General features: G+C 40.7%; 2 protein-coding genes and 1 long non-coding RNA gene across 11 annotated transcripts in view; 1 reads left to right on the forward strand and 2 right to left on the reverse strand.

Moving 5' to 3' along the window:
• Positions 1-7,343, reverse strand: part of LOC133092592 (uncharacterized) — a 45,234-nt gene extending 37,891 nt beyond the window's left edge. For 3 of the 4 annotated variants that reach the window (XR_009701086.1, XR_009701084.1, XR_009701085.1), the window contains exons 1-3: positions 7,243-7,343; positions 6,363-6,412; positions 2,375-2,552 (exon numbers count right to left, since the gene is read on the reverse strand). This is a non-coding gene — a long non-coding RNA (uncharacterized LOC133092592). Of the gene's footprint in view, positions 1-1,398; positions 1,594-2,374; positions 2,553-6,362; positions 6,413-7,242 lie in introns of those variants that run through there. The other variant, XR_009701083.1, reaches the window with a different exon arrangement.
• Positions 1-11,895, forward strand: part of SEC24D (SEC24 homolog D, COPII coat complex component) — a 111,119-nt gene extending 99,224 nt beyond the window's left edge. For 4 of the 5 annotated variants that reach the window (XM_061192031.1, XM_061192035.1, XM_061192034.1 and 1 more), the window contains exons 20-23: positions 2,086-2,265; positions 4,539-4,730; positions 5,720-5,809; positions 10,521-11,277. In XM_061192031.1, coding sequence (XP_061048014.1) covers positions 2,086-2,265; positions 4,539-4,730; positions 5,720-5,809; positions 10,521-10,661 — 603 coding nt within the window. In that variant the 3' untranslated portion in view covers positions 10,662-11,277. Of the gene's footprint in view, positions 1-2,085; positions 2,266-4,538; positions 4,731-5,719; positions 5,810-10,520; positions 11,278-11,615 lie in introns of those variants that run through there. The other variant, XM_061192032.1, reaches the window with a different exon arrangement.
• METTL14 (methyltransferase 14, N6-adenosine-methyltransferase subunit) overlaps positions 8,661-18,710 on the reverse strand; it is a 55,568-nt gene continuing 45,518 nt past the window's right edge. Inside the window, exons 13-14 of one of the 2 annotated variants that reach the window (XR_009701082.1) lie at positions 9,419-9,624; positions 8,661-8,685 (exon numbers count right to left, since the gene is read on the reverse strand). The gene's annotated coding sequence lies outside the window, so the exon portion shown is untranslated. Of the gene's footprint in view, positions 8,686-8,778; positions 9,625-18,710 lie in introns of those variants that run through there. The other variant, XR_009701081.1, reaches the window with a different exon arrangement.

Below are 18,710 nucleotides of genomic sequence, written 5' to 3' on the forward strand. Positions count from 1 at the left end.
TATGATCTCATTTGTATGTAGAATCTAAAAACAAACAAACAGAAACCAAGCTCATAGATACTGCGAACAGACTGGTGATTGCCAGAGGCCTGGGGGGTGGAGGGTGGGCAAAATGGGTGAAGGGGCTCAAAAGGTACAGACTTCCAGTTATAAAATAAATAAGTCCTGGGGAAGTAATGTACAGCATGGGGACTGTAGTTAATAACACTGAACTGCATATTTGATAGTTGCTAAGAGAGTAGGTGTTAACAGTTCTCATTACAAGAAAAGAAGATTCTGTAACTTTGTACGGTGATGATATTAACTAGATTTATTGTGGTCACCATTTCACAGTATATACAAACATGAATTATCACGATATATACCTGAAACTAATATGATGTTGAACACTGATTATTCCTCAACTTAAGAAAAGAATTTTATGCTAGAGAGAAAATTACAAGAAGAAAAGAGCTTTTCCTCATATGAGGAAACATGTATTTATTTAACTGTCTTTGGTTCTTCGAAAGGAGATAAAAGTTGAGAGGGAAAACTAACTACAAAGTAGGATTGTTCTGAAATATGTTTTCCTGAACCAGTGAAGTAAGTTCTGTTTACACATTCCTTACTTAATAGATCATGAGAAGATACCTGTGATAAAGGGATTTAAGTTGAGGAATAAATCCTTACAGAGCCCTGAGGGAAATTTCCTTTTTGGTGTGAATTCTGATAAGTATATATTCTTTTTCATCATTAAGATAGAAAGCTAAAAAGAAATCATGAATTTATAGACCAGATATTTCTATTTACAGATTATCATTATCTCCCATATATACTTTTTTTTTGGATATTTCGTTGTCCATTGACCTACTGTTAAATGGAAGGAAGTGACATTCAGATCAGTCGATCTTGATTCTTAGCCATATTTATAAAATTGAGTTGGGGAGAAGGTTAAAAACACAGGCAAATTACTTGTAATTTTACAAATTACAAATCATTTGTAGTTTTTTTACCCATCAAGTTGTGTTTCTAGAACTGTTTCATTGTGTTATTATTTGGAGCGTCACTTTATGGTATGTACTTTGAGGCAGTTAGAATGAAGTCAGAATGAGGTCACATGAGCCAAAGAGAGGATGGAGAGGAAGGTACAGGTGGATTATAAGGGTAGAATAGAAGGAATTCATGTACTAATTGAAGGTAAAGAAAGAATGAAATTAGGGTTCATCTGGTAGTTCTAGTATCTAAAATAGGAAACATAACAGGAAGAACATGTTTGTGGAATTGTAGGAGTTTGAGTTTTCGTTAGCATTCAGTAGTGACACAGCTAATAAATTCATGAAGCACTTTCTGTTTTATTTTCTACATACGGTATTGCAATTTCCTTATTATGGTTTATCTGTTATATGTATATCATTCCCAGTGGACATTAGACATCTTGCATGTGGACTATGCCTCATTCCTCTGTAGATCCTTGATACTTTGATAGAACCTGTGACGTGGTGGCACTCATTCAATGTCTGATGAGTCTATGACTAACAGATGGACGAAGAGCATAGAGGAAGAGATATCTCGTGGGCAGTTGGAAATGCTGTTCTTGACCTCAAGAGGTAGAAGCTGGTAATACAGATTAGGAAATAACTTATTTATTTCATTTTATTTAATAAACATGTATATGATACTATCTGTTCGGCACTATTGTAAGTGCTTCACAAATTAGAAATAATTTAATCCTTGTAACAACCCCATGATCATGAAGTAGAGGGGCTATTATTCCTTTTTTAGAAGAGAGAACCGAGGGAAAGAGGGTAAGGAATTTGCTCAGTGTCACACACCGGGTGAGAGGCAGCGCTGCGATGGCATCCCCGGCCGTGAGTTGTGCTGATAAGCACTAGACCAAGCTGCTAGGGTACTAGAGAAAATAAAACCACCTGCCGCTCTCAGTACCTACTCTGTGCCAGTTTCTGTGCTCTAGGTGCTTTACGTGGGTTACCATTTAATCCTCTCCACGATCTCAACAGCAGACCTTTCTATTTTACAGGTAAAGTGCTGCAGGTCTTGATTTTCGGTAAAGACCAAGCATCTGAAACCAATGTCTCTCTCTTCCAGCTTATTTTACCAGATTCCATGAAAGTATTGCCAGTGTACATGAACTGTTTGTTAAAAAACTGTGTGCTGCTCAGCAAACCAGAGATCTCAACGGATGAGCGGGCCTACCAGAGGCAGCTGGTCATGACCATGGGTGTGGCCGACTCTCAGCTTTTCTTCTACCCACAGCTTCGGCCAATAGTAAGCACACTGCGCTGGCGCATTTCCTAGAGGAGTCTGGAAGGGAATCATATTTTGCCTTTTCCCATGTGTTATGTCTGAAACATTTCGTTCGTAACAAGAAACTTACGAGTCACGCATGGCTTCACAAGGCGTAGTGTGGGCCTGAGAGCCGCGGCTCTGGGCGACCTGCGCATGCGCTTCTACCTGCGCTCCGGGTGGCCGTGTGGGTGGTGGGCGGATCTGAGGAGCTCTTCACGGAATCCTTCAGATGACTGCTTTTCCTTCCTCATTCCCAAATTGGTAATCTTCAATTGAATAGGCAGATTGAAAAGTGAGTCGACAAGTTGTTGAAGAAATCCAGCCTTACGGCATGAAAGGCAACTGATAAGTGTGTATATGGGATTTCATGTGCACACATGTTATCTGTTTTTAGACAGTATATGAATGTCTAAGAGTCACCACATTTAATCAGAATGGCTATGATTAGGCTTGAGCAAATGCTATCGGGGTTTACAAATCAGCATATATTTGAGGCTACCTACACTGTACACGGAAGGAACTGTCCGTCCTCAGAGAATTTACTTGGCAATGTATTCTACTTATTTAAAGGTAATCCTTGATGTCGTGAATGCCCCTGTACTCTCTGACTAGACTCCTTCCCCTGAGACCTAACAAGTTATAATTGAGGGATAAGAGGGGGGAAGGCTGATGGCTTATTTCTAACTCCTGTATCCAAACTCATACCCAGGCTCTCAGTGCAATTAGAGAGTTAAATTAGGTTGGAAGTAAAAAGCTGTTGATCCTTTCACTCAATATGAATGTTAGATGTAAACTGTTAACAATTGATTTTCATATAAAATTGGATTATCAAGTGTGTGCCAGAGAAACTGGAACTCTCAGGGACATGAGCATCACCACTCCACCAAAATCGCCTTGCTGAATCCAGTGGGCAGTCCTCCTCTTTTCTGACCTGTCCACAGCATCTGACACAGTCTTCTCCCTCTGGAAACACCCTCTTTACTTGGTTTGTCCCAGTTTCTCTCCTGCTTCCTTTACTAGTTTACCCTGTTTTCCCTGTTCAAGTACCCCGGAGCTCAGTCCAGGGAAGCTTCTCCTGTCTATCTACACTTAATCCCTTGGGGGTCTTACCTATGCTCTCAGCAACATTTCTATACTGATGATTCCCTAGTTCCTATCTCCAGCAGTACCGCTGCCCTGAACTGTGGATGTGTCTGTGCCTGTAGCCTCCCGAGCATCTCTCCGTGAGCGTGTTAACGGGCATCTTAAACTGAGTCCTGATTGGACCTCCCACGCCTGCTTCTCCTGCAGTCTTCCCCATCTCCATTTATCACCCCTCCCTCCTTCCAGTTCTTCAGGTCCAACGTCCTGCAGTCACCCATGGCTGCTTTCTTCCTCATCCACCCCATCTCATCCATCAGCAAACATGTCAGCTCTCCTTTCCAAGATTATCCAGAGGCTGACCACTTTTCACCCCCATGTGTCACCACCCAGACTCAAGCATAATCACCTCTCCTGTGGACCACCACAATCCCTCCTAACAAGTCTCCTTGCTTGCCCCTCCAGTCTGTTTTTGGCACAGAAGTTAGAGTGATCCTGTTAAAATAATTGTCAGTTCACGTCCCTCCGCTACTCAGAACACTCCAGGATTTCTCATTTCAGTAAAAGCCAAAGTTCTTACTGCCCTGGCCCAGAGCTGCCTGTGCTGCCCTGCCCTCCTTTCTGTCTGACTCATCTTATTACTCTCCCCTTTCTCACTCCACTCCAGCCACACTGGCCTCCTTGCTGATCCTTGAACATCCCAGATAAGCTCTTGCCTCAGGACCTCTGCACCAGTTGTTCCCTCCATCTGGAATGCTCTTCCCCAGATATCCCCATGGCCCTCCACTCATGCCCTCAGGTCTTTACTCAAAAGTTATCTTTTCAACAAGCCTTCCTGGGCTTCCCTATTTAAAACTGTAACACTACCACCACTGCCACCACGGACATGCCCTATCCCACTTTCCTGCTTCTTTTCTTCATAACTCTTTTAACACCATCTAAATTTCTATATATTTAACTTAGATTATTTGTTGTCTCTTCTTCCCTCCAGAAAATGGTTAGCTGTACAAGGCAGGGATTATTGTCTAATGACTAGTAGATAGTAGGAACTCATTAAATATGTACTGGAAGGAAGGGAAGAAAGGAGGAAGGGAGGGAGGGGAAAAGAAAAGAAAAGAGGAAAGAAGGGAGGAAAGAGGGAGTTTCTAACTCTCTTGCCTTTGCCTGCATAGCACACATTAGATGTCAAGAGTACAACATTACCTGCTGCTATTCGTTGCTCTGAGACCCGTCTTTCAGAAGAAGGAATATTCCTATTGGCTAATGGTCTGAACATGTTCTTATGGTTGGGAGTAAGTAGCCCACCAGAACTCATCCAAGGAATATTTAATGTGCCATCTTTTGCACATATCAACACAGATATGGTAAGTATATTTTTTCTTTGTTTTGTAGTAATATACAAATTCTTAAATGTTGCTTTCTTTTTAGAGGCAGTTGGCACTTTGAGACATATATATGAAGTATACTTATTTTATGTTTTTTTTTTTAAATAAAAAGATCTTAATAGTCTTAATGTCAAAGAATACACAGAGGGAGTGGAATGTGAATATAAGTAATGAATTTCCTGCTTTTTTTTTTAACAACTCCTGTGAAAAATATTGGCCATGATCTTTTCCTGAAACTTGCGACTTTGTGGTAAAATGTTCTAATTCACTTTTTCAATGGCTAACTCAAAGATGATGTATTAGCTCTTGGTGTCTTCTTGCTTAGAAGTAAGCATTAGCATTTTACTGTCTTAATGGAGGAAATCTAAGTCCAGATCTTTCACATCCCTCAGGGGCCACATGCAGCTGGGTAGTTATCTTTTGTTCACCATGAACCAGATTTCAGGGAAATCTAAGAGGCCACATTCCCTTTGAGAAATCAGCATTTGGTGGTTTATTTTAATGTTGGAACAGTGGTATTTGGATAGCATTTTCCAAATGGGGTAATGCCTCAGGGTCCTGCAACTGATCCGCTGAAGGAATAAAGTGTGTCCTTTTCTCACACAACATAGCCTTGAAATATCCATCTTGCAAAGGGATGAAAATCATGGTGAATGGGCCAAAGACATCCTTTGTAAAAAACATAACACCCTTTGTGTTATTTCAGTGATATACATGTGTCAAGTTCCAGGGAAGGATTTTTATTTTCAAAAGAGAGTTCATTGGTGGAAATGCATGCTGTTAAGTATGAATAATTTTTAGTACATTTTTTCATATTTTTGGTTTTTAGGTAAATGAACTAAGCCAATAGTTCAGTATATGGTTTAGAAGGATGTTTTTTAACTTTAACATTCTAGTAATCTCATTCTGCTTCTATCTAAATGTCAGAAATTGTACTGAAACTTAAACTTTGATTTTCTTAAATTTAGACATTATTGCCTGAGCTGGGAAACCCATACTCACAAACACTCAGAATGATAATGGGTATTATCCAACAAAAGCGGCCATATTCAATGAAGGTAAGAATGAGATTTTATTTTTTTCTTTTTTCAAGTCTTTTTTTAAAAATTTCCTTACAAACTTTTAAAATGCATGTCCTATATTTTTATAACATGATTTTTTGATAGAAAACTCACATTAACCTCTAAGTATATCTACCTACTTGTCAATCATAAACATAAAAATAAACAGCTATCACCATGGGTTAACCACGGGTCATCTTACTAAGTATTAACTTAGAAACAATTGATATTATTAACAGGCTTTGAAATGATTTTTCCGTCAGTGCTTAAAATTACTTAGAACATTTGTTATATTTGGATTTTACAATTTTTGATTTATTATCTCTGAAAAATTTTGCTATTCTAATCCTTCTAAGGACTCCTTTTTGAGTTTGAGGAAAAGAGTTTAAAATGTCTGTATCTCAGGAAAATTATGCCTTGTCGCTAAGTCCCACGTACTCACCTCTGTCTTCCTTCTCAAGCTCAATATTAGAATCTCCTGGAATTTGGAATGTACAGATGATAGTGGTCTATTACTGTACTACTTCCTGCAGAGGTATAGAACACTCACCTGAAGGCAGGCCTCTACAGGAGCCAGGGTATTATGGGGCTATTTTTCCCCTGAAACATAAATGTGATATCAGTTTACATCAACATTCTTTACCATTGATACTCACGCATGCAAACATCAACTTTAGGTAGAACTTAGGAAATTTGAACTAATAAAGAGCTTATTAATCTCTAGGACATCTGGGTGAACATAACACCTTTCTAGAACTGTTTTTACATCACTACTTGGGTTCAGTTTTAGGACAGGACCTAGAGATGGCAGAAAAGGTTCAAAATAAACATGTTCTTCACTCTCTGAACACCCTGGAGACATGTAATGAAATCTTAGGGTCTTATGAAAGACAAATTGAAGACTGCTGGTACTCAGAATGCACAGCAAGGATGATCCACCTTTGTCCCAGCAGCAGCAACTGCATCTCCACAACTGACCCCATGTGCAGAGAAGAGGCCAAACTAAACATGGGGATCGTCCTTGTGCTCAGTAGCCCCTCCTTCCAGGGGGAAAAAACCCTTTCCTCTCCTCTGCTTTCTCCCACCTGCTCCAGTAACCCCTTATCAAGGTCATGTCAGCTTTGGTTATTAAAATAGCTGGGGTAAGCTCCAAATATGATATGTAAATAAAATATAAGCAATTGTGTAATAAAATATAAATGCTTGAATACTTAATCAGATTTTTTTATGTACCAGTGGCAAACTTATCTGTTGTTTGTAAAATCCTTGACATTTTCAGGGTATCATCTGTATAAAGAATTTGAAAATCTAAAATCCAGAGATGTGAGAGCTAAGGGAATCTAGGAGATACCTGGTCCACCCCTAGCCTTTCAGCTCCCCCCATCGCCATTTAGCAGATATGAAAGTGAGGCTCAAAGGAGTTCACTTACTTGGTCAGGGTTGCAAAGCTAGGTCACGACAGACACAGGCCTGACCCTGGCTGTTTAGTCCAATGCACTTGGTTTTGCATGCTTTTCTCCAACATTTGAAAATGGACCACACAAAGGAAATGAAAACACATTTAAGGAGTCTTTAAATCTCTTTGAAAGAGTCAAGATTGACTAAGATTGAGAAAGCTGAAATGGAAGGGTCAAAGATAGCAAAATCAAACCCAGAAGGCACTGCTACCTTCTAGATTATGCTAATGAGTTTTCCGGAGAATCAGCCCTCTTAGCCCTCACTGTCTGTACAGTCTTACATTTGTGGGGGAACAAAAAAAAAAGATTCCTATCACAGTGTGTTCCCAGATTACCTACATCAAATGCCTTACTGATAAATTCTACCCCTGCCCTGCTCGTGGTCCTCCAGGCTCCAAATTATCTCTTCTTCCTCTTGTGTTTTCTGGATTACTCCCTCCCCATCGGCTCCTTTCCAGTTTACAAGCTGTTCAAATCTACCTTCTTTGAAGCTGCTGCTTCTCCAAGATTCTGCTTCCTTTTCCTTTCATTTTATCCCACAAATTTGTACTGAACACTAGCAACACAGCAGGCATTTTACTGCCATGCTTCCTGAAAAGTCATCTATGTAAACTGCTTATAGTTCCTTATTCCCATCTCTCCAGTTTTCTATGAACTGCCAAATTGCTGAAGACATTTTATTCTCAATCCCTTTACAGAATTTACAAGATCAAATACTACTTCTTTCCTCAATTTTTCTCTTCTGTTAGCTTTCAAAACATCATACTCTCCTGATTCTTCTCCTTTCTCACTGACCTTTTTCCTCTGGCTTCTCTTCAGTCATCTGCCCCTTAAAAACAGCTGCTGTTCTCTTAAGTTATATCCGTGGCTCTCTTCTCCTTTCATTCAACATACTCCTTCTGGGCCATCCTAATCACTGCTACCTTTTATCTGTTCCCTGTGAAATAGGCAATGAGAGACGAAAATGGCTTATGAAGTACAATAATTCTGTAAGGCCACTGGTAACATGGCCCAGAGAATATCAGATTTAGACCTCTTGAATTAGCCAGTCATTCTGTGGAGAGGACACACAGGAAGCTGGGAAGGAGACTAACAGTGACCATTTTGCTGTTCTTCCCCCACCCTACAGAGCTATGTCCCTCCCTATAGAAATGTTAAGGAGGGTAATAATATATGGATTCCCAATCCATCCCAGTGTTTTCTCCTCTGATTTGTGTGGTGTACCCCTTGAGGAGAAGACCACTAGCGTGTCAAGACAGCATATCCCCCACTTCTATAAATGCAATTCCCTGAGACCTTCCACCAACAAGTGCTGGGTGGTCCAACTTTGTAGAGACTCAAATGGTAGAGCAGGATATTAATTACTTTACCTTATAGTTGAGTTTCCCCCAAGGCTGAAATTCATTCTATTTCCCACTTCACATCACGGCCAGATGCATTCATCGGAGAAGGTTTTACAGTGAGTACCACATGAACACCAAAAAAATAAATAACCTAAATGAATGGCAGCATTAGAAAACACCCCACAGATGAGCAATATGAACTTCCATTAATTTCCATAGAGAAATTAAATTCTAAGGAAATCAAGGTCTCAAATCCTTCCCTTCACAATGTTTTTATTCTGCCCAGTCTCAGCCTGAGTTGTGTCACTGAGGCTGGACCCACGTTGCTGTTGCCGATAATGGACAATGGCAGAGGTCCTAGTGGCACCTGGGGAAAGGTGGAGAAAACACAAGTAAAGAGAAAATCGCCTTGGTTTCAGGCTCACCAGGATGCACATCTTAAAGTCCTTTGGAGATGTTTCCATGAAGGGGTTAGTTTCTTTCCCCATGTCATAATGGAATATGACTGCCCACACAGCTGTTCCAGTGTCAGCTCCCAGGGCTTGGCACTGACAAGCCAAGACATCACACGTGTCCATATCCACATGGAATTAGCTGGCTTGTAATGGTAGCAGCAGTTGTTATAATATTATTATTAGTTCAGGGTTGGTTCAGAGTTTATCAGCCTAAGGCCCCGGCCAAAATAACATAAAGGAAAAAAAGCAAGCCACGTTGACAACATTATTCTACTTGATGAAAAAAAAAAAAAAACCTATATAAAGCAGCAGTAGGGAGGGCTGGGCCTTCCCAGCCAATATGTAACAAACCTTCCTCGCTGCAGCTGGCGTGAAGCTAGTAGCTGCAGGCCCTTTGGGTGATTCCGCACGTGAAAGGAAGTAAGATGATGCCCTGGCTCTTCTGAATTATACAGGAGGCAGGTGGAGACAATGATTTGCATGTGTGGCTCCATTAACCATGCTCATGGCTCAACAGATATCAAATTCTGACCGTTCTGATCATCTGCTCTGAATTCCTGAAACAGGAGTGAGTAAGGAGGCGGTCAGTAAGTAGAAGGGCTCAGAGTATTCATGACGGACTACCCTCTTCTGGGTTTCTTCTCCATGTGTCTCTTCCTCTAGAGCAGCACTGTTCAATAATGCAAGCTGCACATGCAGTTCTATACTTGGTAGTAGCCACAATTCAAATGTAAAAAATCCATTTTGATAATGGATTTTATTAAGCTAGTATATCCGAAGTATTATCATTTCCACATGTAATCAGTGTAAAAATTGTTTTGAATATTTGAAGAATTTATTAATTTTAGTGGTTTAAGAACTTTACATTTTCTTTTTCGTCCACTTCCTTTGCACCTACACTGCCTAACTCAGATCCTGATCATCTCCCACCTAGATGCTTCCAACTGCTTCCTGTCTGGTTTCCCTCATCCCCCCGGTGCATTCTAGGCACCATAACCAGTTGTTCTTAAACACCTTCACTGGATCACATTCCCTACAAAAACCCAAAGGCATTACCTCCCATTGCCTTTCAGAAGTGTGGGCTAGTTTACGTGCCAGGCAGGACTGTGTCTTTTGTATGTGGTCCCCGCATGGAATGCTAGCTCAGCCCCCACCTCCTTAAGGAAATCCCACCCTGTCCTTTAAGGTTCAGTACAGTCACTACATTGTGAATCCTTCCCCGTAGCACTTGGCTTATGTTTCATTGTTGCCACTTATAATTAATTGTATGTCTTGGTTTTTGTGGTTTTGGGGTCATTGCCTCTCTCCACTCTGGATAATAGGCACTTTCCTATCATCCTCCAAGGCCTCACAGACAGTGGACATTATGTAATTTTGGTGAAATTGAAGGATACAAAATTTAGCCACATTCAGAAAATGTTTATAACCAGCTACCTTTTTTTTTTTTTCCTAGCTCACGATAGTAAAGCAGCGAGAACAGCCAGAAATGGTTTTCCGACAGTTCCTGGTAGAAGACAAAGGACTTTATGGAGGATCATCCTATGTGGATTTCCTTTGCTGTGTTCACAAGGAGATCTGTCAGCTGCTTAATTAATTGAACCTTCTCTATTGTTAATACTGCATTTCTAAGGAGGTAATCTCCTACTTGGTGCCTAATTCTCCAGATAATACCAGGCTAGTTTTGATTTCTTGCTCATTTTCAGAATAGCTTTCCAAGACGGCATTTAGAACTACAGCTTTGGTGCTCAGGTATAAAGCCAATGAAGGTACAATTGTACCTTAAAGGGAACAGTCTATTTCTGATTGCACAATTTTTAACTGTTAAAACTGATGCAGTTTGCATTTCATGAAAGGCATAGTTTACAGAACTGTAAACATTCTCAATTTTCTTTCTTTGTGCTAGACATATAAATTATTTTTCAAAATGTATAGATTTGGAGTAAAAAGTTTTGGTTCCTCTCCCATTTGCAGTGAGGAAAAAACAACTTAATTTTTACATTATACTTAATTTTTTTTAAACCATGTTAACCCCATTGAACACATTTTTCAACTTAAAGTTTGCATAGCAGACTTTTAAATAACCTTGGAATCTATTTGGTAGAACAATTTGTGTTCTACATTTTTTCATAATTATATGTTGTGTATGTTAAAACTATTTTCCAGTTGTCGTTTTGTCTGTAAAACTGTCTTTATCAATATTCTTAATGGTTCCCTGTACAATTTTGATGGTTTCTACCTGTATATAATGGATCTTAACCAGTTCAATAAATCACTTCATATGCTCTTACTCAGCAGACAGAATTCATTATTTAGGTATTTTGAGATTTTAAAAAGAAATAAGGGTAGTAGTTAAAGCGACTTGGAAAACGTTGTTTGGGATGGATCACTAAAAGCTAAATATCTTGGGGGGGAGTTGAGGAGAATTAGGTAAATAAATAAATATAAGCAATGTCAGAGACAGTGTACTTGAGAAAGGCAATTTAAAAGTTCTCCAATATGTGGGGCTTCCCTGGTGGCCCAGTGGTTAAGAACCCGTCTGCCAATGCAGGGGACACGGGTTCGAGCCTTGGTCTGGGAAGATCCCACATGCCACGGAGCAACTACGCCCGTGCACCACAACTACTGAGCCTGCACTCTACAGCCCACGTGCCACAAGTACTGAGCCCACGAGCCACAACTACTGAGCCCGCGAGCCACAACTACTGAAGCCTGTATGCCTAGAGCCCGTGCTCTGCAACAAGAGAAGCCACCGCAATGAGAAGCCCACACACACAATGAAGAGTAGCCCCCACTCGCCACAACTAGAGAAAAACCCACGCGCAGAAACGAAGACCCAATGCAGCCAAAAATAAAAATAAATTTATAAAAAAAAAAAAATGTAGGTTTGTCAATATGAACGTGCAGTGGGATGAGAGCATATATGATCCCAAGCTACTTTTTTACAAGGACTGCCTGTCACATAAGTATGGCGATGATCCCACTCCACTCTGAGGTGAGTGTTCAGTTCTAGGCACCATACACTGTGAAACAGAAGCCCAGACCACATTCCTTAATTCACTTGAAGATAGTCTAATGAATCAGATCAGCCAAGATGGCGGAGTAGAAAGATCCTGAACTCACCACCTCTCACATGCACAACAAAATCACTATTTGCAGAACAACCACTGATGCAAAAAAACAGAACCTACCAGAAAAGATATACAACTAAAGATAAAAAGGAACCACAGGGAGATGGGTAGGAGGGGTGGAGTCATGATACAAACAAGTCTCATAACTCCAGGTGGGAGACCCACAAATGGGAGAATAATTACAATTGCAGAGTTTCTCCCAAAGGAGTGAGAGGTCTGAGCCCCATGTTGGGCTCCCCAGCCCAGGAGTCCTGCACTGGGAAGGTGAGCCCCCAGAGCATTTGACTTTGAAGGCCCGTGGGGCTTGCTTTGAGGAGTCCCAGAGGGCTGAGGGAAATAGTAACTCCACTCTCTAAGAGTGCACACAAAACCTCACCTGCTCTGGGACCCAGGGCAGAAGCAGTAATTTGATAGGAGCCTGGGTTAGGCCTACTTGCTGATCTTGAAAAGTCTCCCAGAGAGGCAGGAGGCATCTGCAGCTCCCCTGGGGACACACACTGGTGGCAGTCATTTTGGGGAGCTTGTTCTACCAGGTGGGCACTGGTGCTGGCAATCGCCATTTTGGAACCATCCCTCTAGCTTATCAGCCTCAGGACCCAGCCCTGCCCCACTCAACAGCCTGTGGGTGCCAGTGCTGGGATGCCTCAGGTCAAGTAACTAACTGCATGGGAACACAGGCCCACCCCCAGGGAGACAGGCTGATTTAAGACCCTCTGTGCAAAGCCCTGCCACCAGAGGGCTCAGGGCCCGGCCCTACACAGCAGACCACAGGCAATAGCCCTGGGACCCCCCAGGGCTCTCCAGCCAGAGACCCCAGGACCCAGCCCTACCCACCAGAGGGCAGACACCAGCCAAAAGAAAACCGCAGCTCTACATACCTGGGCCACCCACTACCAAGCTAACAGAAGCTTCAGGATCCCCCAGACCCCACACCCAACTGTGTCAGGAACCAGCCCCAACCACCAGCCATCCGACACCAGCTCTGGGACACCTGGGCCCTGCATCCAGACTCCAGGACCTGTTTCTGCCCGCCAGTAGGCCAGCACTAGCCCCAGGACCTGGCTTTACCCACCAGTGGGTGGGCAAATGCACGGGGTCTCCTGGACCCTGACTCCACTCACCAGTGAGCCAGCATTAGCCACGGGGCCCCCGGGGTTCTGCAGTCAGTCACCTTGTGACCCAGACCTGAGCTAGGAAAAGGTAAAAAAATTGAAATATCTTTCTCAGACTCATCAAGAAAAAAATCAATAAAATCAGAAACAAAAAATTAGTTACAACCAACACCACAGAAATACATAGGATCATAAGAGATTACTAAGGACAACTATATGCCAATACAATGGACAACTTAGAAGAAATGGACAAATTCCTAAAAAAGTACAGTCTCCCAAGGCTGAACTAGGCAGAAACAGAAAACATGAACAGACCAATTACCAGTAATGAAACTGAATCAGTAATATTAAAAAAAAAAAGACAACTCCTAACAAAGAAAAGTCCAAGACCAAATGACTTCTCAGGTGAATTCTACCAAACGTTCAGATAAGAGTTAACACCTATCCTTCTAAAACTATTCCAAAAAATTGCAGAGGAAGGAACACTTCCAAACTCCCTCTATGAGGCCAGCATCACCCTGATACCAAAACCAGATAAAAATATCAAAAAAAAAAAAAATTACAGGCCAATATCACTGATGAACATAGATGCAAAAATCCTCAACAAAATATTGGCGAACCAAATCCAACAATAAATTAAAAGGATAATATACCATGATCAAGTGGGATTTATTCCAAGGATACAAAGATTTTTCAATGTCCACAAATCAATCAGTGTGATACTCCACATTAACAAATTGAAGAATAAAAACCACGTGATCATCTCAACAGATGCAGAAAAAGCTTTAGACAAAATTCAACATCCATTTATGATAAAAACTCTCCAGAAAGTGGGCAAAGAGGGAACATACCTCAACAAAATAAAGGCCATATATGACAAGCCCACAGCTAACATCATACTCAACAATGAAAAGCTGAAAGCGTTTCCTCTAAGATCAGGAACTCTTGGATGCCCACTCTCACCACTTTCATTCAACAGTGTTGGAAGTCATAGTCACATCAATCAGACAAGAAAAAGAAATAAAAGAAATCCAAATTGGAAAGGAAGCAGTAAAATTGTCACTGTTTGCAGATATCACACTATATGAAGAAAATCCTAAAGATGTCACCAAAAAACTACTAGAGCTCATCAATGAATTCAGTAGAGTTGGAGGGTACAAAATTAATATAGAGAAATCTGTTGCATTTCTATATACGAACAAAAAACAGAAAGAGAAATTAAGGAAATAATACCATTTACAATCGCATCAAAAAGAATAAAATACCTAGGAATAAACCTACCTAAGACATGTACTTGGAAATCTATAAGACACTGACGAAAGAAATTAAGGACAACACAAACAGATGGAAAGATATACTGTGTTCATGGATTGGAAGAATTAATATTGTTAAAATGACTATACTACCTGGGGCAATCTACAGGTTCAGTGTAATCCCTATCAAAATACCAAGGGTATTTTTCACAGAAGTAGAGCAAATAATTTTAAAATTTGTATGGAAACACAGAAGACTCCAAAGAGCCCAAACAATCTTGAGAAAGAAGAAAAGAGCTGGAGGAATTATGCTCCCTGACTTCAGACTATACTACAAAGCTAAAGTAGTCAAAACAGTAGAGTACTGGCACAAAAACAGACACATAGCAATGGAACAAAGTAGCCCAGAAATAAACCCACACACTTATGCAATTAATCTATGACAAAGTAGGCAAAAATATACAATGGGGAAAAGACAATCTCTTCAATAAATGGTGCTGGGAAAACAGGACAGCTACATGTAAAAAAATGAAATGAGAACATTCTCTAACACCATATACAAAAATAAACTCAAAATGTATTAAACAGCTAAATGTAAGACCAGAAACCATAAATCTCCTAGAAGAAAACACAGGCAGAATGCTTTCTGACATAAATTGTAGCAATACATTTTTGTATCTGTCTCTCGAAGTAAAGGAAATAAAAGCAAAAAAACAAATGGGACCTAATTAAATTTAAAAGCTTTTGCACAGCAAAGGAAACCATAAACAAAACGAAAAGACAACTACTGAACGGCAGAAAATATTTGCAAATGATATAACTGATAAGGGATTAACATACAAAATGTATAAACAGCTCGTACAACATCAAAAAAACAAACAACCCAGGACTTCCCTGGTGGCACAGTGGTTACGAATCTGCCTGCCAATGCAGGAGACACGGGTTCAACCCCTGGTCTGGGAAGATCCCACATGCTGCGGAGCAACTAAGCCCATGCGCCACAACTACTGAGCCTGCACTCTAGGGCCCGCGAGCCACAACTACTGAGCCCGAGTGTCACAACTACTGAAGCCCACGCGCCTAGAGCCTGTGCTCCACAACAAGAGAAGCCACCACGATGAGAAGGCTGCACACCGCAACGAAGAGTAGCCCCCGCTCGCCACAACTAGAGAAAGCCTGTGCGCAGCAACAAAGACCCAACGCAACCAAAAATAAATAAATAAAAATAAATTAATTTTAAAAAAAACAACTAAAAAAATGGGCAGAAGACCTGAATAGACATTTTTCCAAGACATACAGATGGCCAACAAGCACATGAAAAGATGCTCAACATCGTTAATCATCAGAGAAATGCAAATAAAAACCACAATGAGATATCACACCTGTTAGAATGGCTAGCCTCATAAACAAGACAAAAAGACAACCCTCAGAATGGGAGAAAATATTTGCAAATGAAACAACAGACAAAGGATTAATCTCCAAAATATACAAACAGCTCATGCAGCTCAATATCAATAAAACAAACAATCCAGTTAAAAAATGGGCGGAAGACCTAAATAGACATTTCACCAAGGAAGACATACGGATGGCCAAAGGCACATGAAAAGGTGTTCAACATCACTATTAGAGAAATGCAAATCAAAACTACAATGAGGTATCACCTCACACCAGTCAGAATGGCCATTATCAAAAAATCTACAAATAGTAAATGCTAGAGAGAGGGTGTGGAGAAAAGGGAACCCTCTTGCACTGTTGGTGGGAATGTAAATTGATACAGCCACTATGGAGAACAGTATGGAGGTTCCTTAAAAAAATAAAAATAGTGCTACTATACGACCCAGCAATCCCACTACCGGGCATATACCCTGAGAAAACCATAATTCAAAAAGAGTCATGTACCACAATGTTCACTGCAGCACTATTTACAATAGCCAGGACATGGAAGCAACCTAAGTGTCCATCAACAGATGAATGCATAAAGAAGATGTGGCACATATATACAATGGAATATTAGCCATAAAAAGGAACGAAATTGAGTTATTTGTAGTGAGGTGGATGGACCTAGAGTCTGTCATACAGAGTGAAGTAAGTCAGAAAGAGAAAAACAAATACTGTGTGCTAACACATATATATGGAATCTAAAAAAAAAAAAAAAATGGTACTGATGAGCCTAGTTGCTGGGCAGGAATAAAGAGGCAGACATAGAGAATGGACCTGAGGACATGGGGTGGGAGGGGGAAGCTTGGGCAAAGTGAGAGTAGCATCGACATATATACACTACCAAATGTAAAACAGTTAGGTGGTGGGAAGCAGCAGCATAGCATAGGGAGATCAGCTCAGTGCTTTGCAATGACCTAGAGGGGTGGGATAGGGACGATGGGACGGAGGCTCAAGAGGGAGGGGATATGGGGACATATGTATACATATGGCTGATTTGCTTTGTTGTGCAACAGAAAATAGCACAGTATTGTGAAGCAATTATACTCCAATAAAGATTAAATTAAAAAAAAAAAAGAATGGCTAGCATCGAAAAGAGCACAACAAATGTTGGCGAGGATGTGAAGAAAAGGGAACCCTTGTACACTGCTGGTGGGAATGTAAATTGGTGCAACCAATGTGGAACACTAAAACTAAAAATAGAACTACCATATGACCCAGCAATTCCACTCCTGGGTACATATCTGGAAAAAACAAAAACACTAAGTTGAAAAGATACATGCACCCCAATGTACACAGCAGCATTATTTACAACAGCCAAGATAAGGAAGCAACCTAAGTGTCCATCAACAGATGAATAGGTAAAGATGTGGAATATATATACGATGAAATACTACTCAGCAATAAAAAGAAAATGAAATTTTGCCGTTTGCAACAACATAGATGGACTTGGAAGGTATTATGCTTAGTGAAATAAGTCAGAGAAGATAAACACTGTATGTTATCACTTACATGTAGAATCTAAAAATTAAAACAAACTAGTGAATATAACAAAAAAGAAACAGACTCACAGATATAGAGAACAAACTAGTGGTTACCAGTGGGTCAAGGGAACAGGGGGAGAGCAAGGTAGGGGTAGGGCATTAAGAGGTACAAACTACTACATAAAATAAACTACAAGGATATACTGTACAACACAGGGAATATAGCCAATATTTCATAATAACTATAAGTGGGGTGCAACTTTAAAAAAAAAAAAGATAGTCTAATGATTGCCCTGTGTGTTCCCAAGGGTACAGAAATAGAACCAATAAGTAGAAGTGACAAGGTGCTGCTCAACTGAAAGAAGAACCTCCTAAGTAATTAGGTGCTCAAAGAACGTGCTGTTCAAAGAGGCAGTATGTTCTCACTTAACAAATATTTATTTCACACCTGCTATGTGCCAGGCACTATGCCCTCTACTGGGAGACAGACAACAGTAAGCAGCACAAACCAAATCCCTGCCATCTCTACAATTAAAGTTTCATAAATGCCACGACATGCTATACATATATTGTATGTATATGTATTCCTGATATGCAAATATATATATAGCTTATATACTAGGGATATCTGACCTAGTCTAGCTAGGGGGCAGGGTGTAGTCAGTAAAGATTTCACAGTAGTTACATTGAAGCTGGGACCTGGAAAATTCAGTAGACATTAGCCAGGTCATCGGGAGTATTGGTAAATATTCCAGAAGAGGGAAAAATATGCATGAAGGCCCAGAGTGAGAGAGGGCATATATTACCCTTTCAATAAACTTAAAGGATTTTAAGTTTAAAGTTGACTGGAACTTACTAAGGAGAAAAAAGTGGCAAAAGATAAAACTGAGTCCTAGTCAAGGGGGAGTTTGGACTTAAGCCTAAAGGCAAACTGTAGACATTCAGTGACTTCAGCAAGAGTGACAAGATCACGCTCTAGGAAGATCACTTTGGGGGTGTAAGGTGGCAGAACTAGAAGCAGAGAGACCATTTAGGCAGCTCTCAGAGTAGCCCATTGAGGACACATGTGGTGGCCTGAACTAAAATAAGGGTACTTGACAGAGGGGGACAGGGAGGAATTGGAGTCAGTGAGGGAAAAGGAAGCGTCTGAAAATGATTTCTGCTTTGGGCAGCTGGGTAGACAGTGAGACCATTCCCTAAGAAAGGAAACAGAGGAGTTGAAGCAGATT

This window comes from Eubalaena glacialis, chromosome 5, assembly GCF_028564815.1.
Source record: "Eubalaena glacialis isolate mEubGla1 chromosome 5, mEubGla1.1.hap2.+ XY, whole genome shotgun sequence".
Lineage (NCBI taxonomy): Eukaryota > Metazoa > Chordata > Mammalia > Artiodactyla > Balaenidae > Eubalaena > Eubalaena glacialis.